The 9,013-nt window shown below is 38.1% G+C and overlaps 1 protein-coding gene across 2 annotated transcripts in view; it reads left to right on the plus strand.

Moving 5' to 3' along the window:
- Nucleotides 1–8,770, plus strand: part of lhx2b (LIM homeobox 2b) — a 14,184-nt gene extending 5,414 nt beyond the window's left edge. For both annotated transcript variants that reach the window (XM_077522724.1, XM_077522725.1), the window contains exons 4-5: nucleotides 2,199–2,404; nucleotides 8,048–8,770. In XM_077522724.1, the coding sequence (XP_077378850.1) occupies nucleotides 2,199–2,404; nucleotides 8,048–8,338 (497 nt within the window). In that variant the 3' untranslated portion in view covers nucleotides 8,339–8,770. The remainder of the gene's footprint in view (nucleotides 1–2,198; nucleotides 2,405–8,047) is intronic.
- The last annotated feature ends 243 nt before the right edge of the window (nucleotides 8,771–9,013 follow it).

A 9,013-nucleotide genomic window follows, 5' to 3' on the forward strand; every position in this document is an offset into this window, starting at 1 on the left:
TAACATAACATAACATAACATAACATAACATAACATAACATAACATAACATAACATAACATAACATAACATAACATAATATAACATTACAGTCACGTACACACGGTTTAATTAACATCATTTGAGGGTAAGTGCTATAGATCCCTAACAAGTTACAATCAGTTTTGCCCCTCCAAAAAACAAACAAACAAAAAAAAAACAACAACAACAAAAACAAAAACACTGACATAAAATAATACATACCTAGACATTCACAGACTATCCTCATAAGCAAAACTTTAATTGAGGGTTTAGATTTGTTTTCATAGACAAAAGAAGCAAATCAGAATCTTTGATTGGAGTACAGATGTAGCGCGCCCTCTTGCGTTCTCAACCAGAGACTACATCCAAATTCACCTGTACAAGTAGAGCAGCACGTACGTGGGCACACGTGGCGCGTGTGCATTAAATTCTAAACACACTCGCAGTAGCAGGACTTTAGAGAGACGACCAGAACACATTCCCAGATTGCTTCCTGATAAAAAACATAAATAAATAAAAAAAAATACAGCAGCATATGCTTTTTTTTCTAGAAGGCAGCATTTGTCCTGCGTGTGTATGCACTAATTAAGAGAAGTGTTATTCTGATGCTTTTCACTCACTTGATATTCATCATTTGCAGCGTTATGATATTGAACGCGAACTGTTATGCACGCAGCAACACTTCGGCCATTGCCAAGAAATTTGCAGACTGGGACAAATAAGGCGAGCGTGGAGCCACTCAAGCCTGCATGGCTCGCATCTCCTCCTGGTAAAGACAGACAGACAAAAAAAAAACAAAAAAAAAAAAAAAAAAAAAAAAAAAAAAAAAAAAAAAAACAACAACTTACCGTCTAACAAGGTTCAGCGATGAGGATGTGAAGCTGCAAGCAACGTCAGTGTCACTGTGTCAAGTTGGAGCTGCTTGATTTTGAAAATTAAAAATACTGTAATTCGAATTTTAAAAACAATTGCATGTTCTAGTTCCCACCCTGTTATTTACATAAAGACTAGAATGAATGTACAGTATTTATTAATAAATACTGTATGTACATTCTAGTCTTTTGTTACTTCATTGATGTGCCAAGCTTAACTCATTTGCTCCCAATAACTTGTAAATACGTTTTTTTTTATGTTTTGAGTGTCCCAATGACGTATTTATACGTTTATTTTTTATTTTTTTTTATTTTTTTTATGCTAGAGCATACCGAAGGCTTTGATGCAGCCTCTCAACTGCAAAGAACGGTTGCAGAAATGGTAGTTATTACACAAACGGCCGGCAGGTGGCAGCAGAGCAAAGGAGATCAACCAGGGCCATCTAGAAAAAAAGCTAAATTACTTCGAATTTTAAATCGATTTGTGAAAACTGATGAAACTTAGCTCTCTTCTAATGCTAATTGCTGCAAAACGGAAACAGATAGAAACATACTTTTTTTTCCTGATGAAAGAAGAGACTCTAATCTTTCTTTTGATAGGTTCCATGTTTTTATAGCAATAGAACACAATATTCTGTGGGCCTTGCAAAATCAGTCAAAATTCAGTAAAACAGCCGGGAGCGAACGGGATTGCGAAATGTGAAAATGGCTGCGAGTGAATGAGTAAAACTCAGTCACTGCCAGCCATTTTAGAAAATTTCAAAATTTTCAATACCCACGTGATATTACGTTCAATAATTATATATAAACCAAATGATAGAATAGACTCCCTACTTTTTGCCTCGTCCCGTTCTTTTATAATTGACAGTATAAAAATGTAGGTTTGCCAAAATATAGCCATTTCTCCCATGGACTCTGAAACTGTGTTTATTTCGTATAAAATGGGGCAATGATGTCATCTACCGGTGGTTGGGCACCAGTAAAGTTGTTTCCAAGTTTGATATTTACAGTGTAGCATAATCAGATTCGCCCCCATTTAGCCACGCTCTAAAAAATACAATTGACGAGTATACTTGTCAAAGGCAGTGAATGAGTTTTTAAGAGGGTGTTGATGAATAAACACCCATTGATGAGAGCAAGTGCTGCCAGTCACAGTAAAAGCTAAAAAATTGCAGTTAGATGCTGGAAAGGGAATATATATAAAAATTTTTAAAAAAAAAATAAAAATGACGATGATTAATGATTAGATCGGTGTTCCCGCTGCGTAATAATCTATTCCTCTTGTTCCCTGCTGGCTGGCCTGCAGCTTTGAGCTGCAACGAGAATGACAGCGAGTCCATGGACCGCGACTCCCAGTATAGCTCCAGTCAGAAGACCAAGCGCATGAGGACGTCCTTCAAGCACCACCAGTTGAGAACCATGAAGTCCTACTTTGCCATCAACCACAACCCAGACGCCAAGGACCTCAAGCAGCTCGCGCAGAAGACAGGCCTCACCAAGCGGGTCTTGCAGGTGAACACACTCAGTCGTGCGCAACATTGTTAGGTGCGCAAGTTATAATAATTTATCCAAAACTTAAAAATGTCACACATTCAGATGCCTGCAAGCATGCTTTTCACTTACTGAAGCCAAAAAGGCAGTAAGGAGGTGAAAATCACACGTTGCCGATGTCTATGCATGACTTCCAGTCTTTGGGTAGTTTTGGCCGCCATTAATTTACATCCAAGTATTACATATAGGGGTTAAATTATGTTAACTGTCCCTGAAAATGTGGGTACGATAATCTGCATACATTGCTTTAATTCAGGGGTGTCAAACATACGGCCCGCGGGCCGGATCAGGCCCGCAAATGGGTTTAATCCGGCCCGCGAGATAATTTTGTAATGTAAAAAAAAAAAAAAAAAAAAAAAAAAAAAAAAAACTAAAAATTTGTAATGTCCAACTAATTAATCAGCCAGCCACAATCAAAACATATAACTTTGTAATTTCACAAGCAGTCCTCAGATGACCAATGCAACTTGTCCAGGGAATCGTCGTCCGGGATGTCATTATTTTACACACAACTTTAACTACAGTTTGTTTAATTATTATTATTATTTTTTTGTAATCATACACCAACATAAATGTGTTAAATACGACACAAATTCAATTACTGGTAACACAAATAGATATGACAAGGATAAACGTCCTTATAACATCATTAACTGCGCCATGCAATGCATTCTGGGAACAATATATATGCAAAACAGGTCGATTTCACACGTCCAGAATGTATACCGGCAAAGTGTTGCTGTGTTCTATTTGCATTTGTGTTATTTTTCGGAACAATATGATTACAATTGAGCTCCGTAATTTAGGTCTGGTCCACGAAAATCTGCGTATAAATGACGGCAATTGTTTTTAAGTTATATACCGTTATTTTTCCGATGCGGCCCACTTGATAATATATTTTCCTCCATGCGGCCCCTAAGCTAACGCGAGTTTGACACCCCTGCTTTAATTCATAAATGGTGTTTTTTTTTTTTTTTTTTTTTTTTTTGGTGAATCTTCTTAAAGGGATCGTTCGGATTTTTTGACATGAATCTCTGTTTCATCCTCACCTCCAGAGTGTGCAATCAGCACTGACTTACCCCTGACAGCGGTTCTGTGACACGAGTTCTGGTCCAGTGTTGGACGAGAGGAAAATAGTCCAGCAAGCTGGCTGGGGTCACAGAAATAAAAGCGTTTTTTTTGTGTGTTCAAAATAGTGATACATTTGCATCACAATACTCCTTTTCTGGAAAAAAAAAAGTCAGACGCCATTACCGCCGGCACTACTTTTCTGTTCGTTCGTATCACTGCGCGGCGCCCCACATGCAGCTGATAGACGCGCACTAATCTACAAGTTGTTTGTCTTTCCGAAGGCGGAAGGATCAACTGTCTGCAGCGCGTCGATTAGCGTTCTACAGGGCGATGCGCAGTGATACGAACGAACAGAAACGTAGTGCCTGACGGTAATGTCGTCTGACTTTTTTCCAGAAAAGAATATTGTGATGCAAATGTTTCACTCTTTTGAACACAAATTGTTTTTAGAAGAAAAACGCTTTTATTTCCGTGACCCCCAGCCAGCTTGCTGGACTATTTTCCTCTCGTCCAACACCGGACCAGAACTCGCGTCACAGAACGCCGTCAGGGGGTAAGTCAGTGCTGATCGCACACGCTGGAGGCGAGGATGAAAAATACGAACGGACCCTTTAAATTAAAACCATTTTGTCCCGATCTTCCTATTTATTTCAAATCCATTTTGTTGGTCTATAAAAGCAAAATTATACAAATCTAACCAATACTTTTGGTGCCTAATTGTTGATCAACCTCGGACGAGAATCTAATGAATGCCCTGAATGTTTTGTCCTAAAAAGAAGCTAAATCAAGCTGAACCTTTTTTGCATTGTACTTACTAATCGTGTGGGGAAAAGTGCACTCGATGTGACAGCCATTAAAAAAAAAAAAAAAAAAAAAATGTGTTTGTTATATTTAGATTGAAGTATCATTTTGTAGCATAAAAACGATATTCTGTAAGGGGAAGCATGAAATATGTCAAGGGAATAAGTGATGTGACGAGAAACAAAAACTGTTTAATGCAACAAGAGCGAGAGATTACAACCGAATTCCACAGACAAGTGATAAAATCGTCACGGGGACGAGACAATTTGACAATTCGTCCTACTGTTTTAATTAACGCTCGCGGAAGACAAAGCAGTCGTTTTGCTTTGATGCTTTCAAGTTTTCATGCCGGCTGATGTGCTTGCCTCCCCCCCTTGCTCGTTTCCCACGGCTGCATGCAGGATTCCATCACTTGCACTCAGCGGCGCACAGAGAAGTGATGAGAAAAAAAAAAAGAGAGAAGGGAAGATCATTTAATTTTATTGGAAAGATTGACATCATTTTCGAACAAAAAGCAGTTTTATATTAGCCAGCCTCGTATGCGTAAATAAATATGTGCACATTTTGAGAATCAACCTTTCCGCGTCTGCAACAGCATTCGTCGTTGATGTGACTTTACACCTCGCAGCATCTCAGTGTTCACGTGCAATTTCTGAAGGGAGTGCATTCATCTTCACGTATGGAAAAATAGGCTTTATTGTGATGATTACATTTTTGTGTATGATATTAAATTATACATTTTGCTGGTGATTTTGTCAAAAAAATCATTCGGGATAGATTCCACCTTACATGTGACCCGCAAGTCGTGCAAAACATGATGATGATGATGATGATGATGATGATGATGGATGGATAAACAGTAATTTTTCTTACCTCTGCATTATCTGTGTAATTAGTTTAAATTAACATTAAAAAACAAAACAAAAACATGAACACATGATCCATAATGTAAGATTTTGTTGATGAAGGTTGATAACTACAATTACCAGTGAAATTACTGTCAATGTTTTTATTTTTAGTGTAATTTAATGCCACTCGATCTAATAGAAAATGAATGAGGGTGATGATTGTATTGAGTTGAAACTGTGGAGAGTATCATTTAGTCTGTGACTCCATGAGGAAGAGACCTTCTCCCTTTCACAGGTCATAATTACTGTGCGTGGTCCTTGGGTGCTACATTGTGCCCGCAGACACCAAGTTGGTAGCCCCGGTCCAGCATCATTCACTTTAAACAAGAGTTTTTGATTTAGTGTATTAAAACTGTCAGGCTGCGATGCTGAAATTTCAAAGGACTGCACAACAGAGCAATGCTGCAGGTCTCAGAATGCCCCCCCCCCCCGCCCATTCTTAGTTTATTTGAGTTGGAACAGATGCTACAACATAGAGAATTGAATGTCATGTACAGGATCACATTTGCAGCTAATGCTAATTAACTTGACTCAACAGGCATTGCGTCGTTTGACTCTTGTCATCCATCAATGGTGTTTTATTATTGGATAAAGTAAGGCATCTTTTATTCTGAAAGGGGTAGTCAAAGTCAAACATTTTCTTGCAATAATACATTTTATGCACCCTAAATGGTCTAAACACAACATTTGTATTAATATTCGGTTTGTGGAATATCCGTTAAGTTGCTAAATCAATCTGTTTTTATTCATCTCAGTTGGCGGTGGCCATTTTGCCACTTGCCGTCGATTGAAAATGATATCACAGTTGCTCAGGGCTTAGGTAACGACCAATCGTGGTCCACCTGTTTTCTGAATTTGGCCATGTGACATTCGCAAGCTGAGCGAATGATTGGTCATTGCCTGATCCTGAGCAATTGTGATGTCATTTTCAGTCGACAGCAAGTGGCAAAATGGCCGTCCCCTGAGATGGAATTTGGCAGCTTAATTCCTATTCCATAAACACAATATTAATCATAATACTGTGCTTGAACTAGTGGAGCCGCATAGAACACATTATTTTCAATAAAAAATTTTGACTTGACTTCCTCTTTGAGGCCATTTTAGGGCATCACTTCCATTTAATGACATTGTTTGTACGACTAAGAGTTTTCTGCCTGCAGTCAGATGGCCTGGAACAAGAATGGTGTCAAGTGTGAAATGATGACATGTCATTGGTCCAATATTAGCCAATTGTATGTGCGCATTTGTTTGTTTGTGTTCGACGAGTAGACAAATAGATGAGGCTTACTGTACATTAATTAACACATTCATTGCCAGACCAGCAAAAAATGCATCATTTGCATCGTCTTTTTCCGTCAATGGCAGTGAATGAGTTAAGAGCAAAGCTGGTATGGAAGATTTGAACAATGTTGAGATGCCGAAAAGCTTCGTAATTAGGTGCTAATTATCTGTTTTTACTTTGCCATGAAAATGTTTCTATTATTTGAAGATGCATTTCCATGACTAAGCTGCTGTTTATGGATGTTCTGTGCATTGAGTGGTTCAATTGGTTCGAGTGTTGAAAATGGAGACGCTTTCACACTTGAATAAACAAGTCTGACATTTTACATTACAGCCCACGCTGTAAAGGATTTTCATTCATCTGTCTCGCATAGTAAGGGACACAAATACAGGGAACACTGAGCAAAGAATTTTTTTCTTTTCACTTTGTACTTTTGTAAGTGAAAGTCTAACATTTTTTTAAGGTGGTCGTTTGTTTGAAAGAAAAGCACAAATGTTAAAAAATCTAATTAAGTATTTTCATTTGCTAGTTACAGCGATCAAGGTTATTTTTTGAGGCATCAGCTTTCACATCCACGACTGCTCAAATGTGATTTTATTTGCCGTGGAAAAAGCAACAAAACGTACACGTGCATGTTTTTCAATTTTAAAACTGGTTTCATATTTTTTTACCTTTCATTTGTAAGCCAGCAATGATGGCTGGACATTTAAAATAATTGTAAGTGCAGTCAGACGCAATGATTTAAGATGCCCTTAGTGCAGGGGTGTCCAAACTTTTTCATTTGAGGGCCACATGCAGAAAATCAGAAGGACGCAAGGGCCACATGATGTTATGTCAGTTTTAATTAGTTTTCAGGGTGGTTCTGTTAGTTGTTTTTTTTTATTAGTTTTAGTTCTTTACTAAATGCTTAGTTTTAGTTTAGTTAGTTTCAGTATTAGTTTGAGTTTTTTTTTATTTTTTAATGTGTATTACTTGTGCGCAATATTTAAACGTCATTATTCCAGTTTATATCAAACTAAATCTATTAAAAATCACATTTAAAATAATCCTCCAAGGCTCATATATTAAATTAATTACAGACTAAAACGAAGGACATTTGCTATAGTTAGTTGTAGTTAGTTTTGTAAACATAAAATGTAGTTTCAGTTAGTTTTCTTTCTTCGTTTTTATTTTTATTTCGTTAACGAAATTGTTGTTTTGAATTGTTGTTTTTTCGTTAGTTTTAGTTAACTAAAATAACCTTTAATAGCACCTGTGTTTTTGACATTCTCCCTTCTTACTTTGACCATCTCCAAACATTTTTGTTTTTATTTTATTTGAACTGAGTCAAATGCCATTTTTAGCACATGTCGCGGGCCACTGAAAAATGGACGGCGGGCCGCAAATGGGCCCCGGGCCGTAGTTTGGACACCCCTGCCTTAGTGTGTAATTTTGCATTACTACTGTACATGATAATATTGCGAACCTGTGTGAATGTGACGACCAACAACACTATGACTGCACGCCAAACGATTTTATGTAACAATGTCATCCTCTTGGCAGGTCTGGTTCCAGAACGCTCGGGCCAAATTCCGGAGGAATCTTCTGCGGCAAGAAAGCACCGGTGCGGACAAGACCTCTGACGGCTCCACACTGCAGGGCGGCACGCCGTCAGGACCGGCCTCTGAGATCTCAAATGCTTCCATGAGCCCCTCCAGCACCCCCACCACCCTGACGGACTTGACCAACCCCACCATGCCCACAGTGACCTCTGTGCTCACCTCAGTGGCAGGCGGCATGGATGTCCACGAGTGTAGGAGCCCGTCACAGACCACACTGACTAGCCTTTTCTGATGGACCCGGCCTGACCACAAACACCCCTTCCTCTGTTACAACCTGCTGAAATCAAAACGCAAAGTTGACTCCTTCGAACATTCACATTAGAAAAGTGAAAGTATACAGAAAGAAACAAAGCAAACAAAAGGTTCAACATTTTGTTTGAGCCCGTTGGAGACTTTGCAGTGTGGCAGCCAAGCCTCACAGATGGAACTGTTGTCGTTATTTAGATGTTGTCTTGTTGAGAACTGAGAAGACTTGATTTGCATTTTTCAATGTTTACAGGAAGTGACTAAGGGGAGAAAAAAAAAAACGGCTTAATTTTTGGAATGAACTTTTCCAACAGTATTTATGTTGTTGTACACGAATCATGGTTAGGTGGATTGTATTTTTTTTTTTTTTCCCTTTGGGGAAAATCTGAGATTAAAAACAGGTTACAACACCCTCTTACTGCAATGTGCCTATAGTCTATTTTGTCTAACTGATGTAGAATATCAGTCATAATAATAATAATAATAATAACAATAATAATAATAATAATAATAATAATAATTATTATTATTATTATTATTATTAGGGATGTTCGATATCACTTTCAGACCGATGCCGATACTCAGACCCTCAGTACTCACCGATACCGATACCAACTGCTGATACCAGTAGTACATTCTGACAAATAAAAAAAATAACTAA

Source organism: Festucalex cinctus, chromosome 5, assembly GCF_051991245.1.
Source record: "Festucalex cinctus isolate MCC-2025b chromosome 5, RoL_Fcin_1.0, whole genome shotgun sequence".
NCBI lineage: Eukaryota > Metazoa > Chordata > Actinopteri > Syngnathiformes > Syngnathidae > Festucalex > Festucalex cinctus.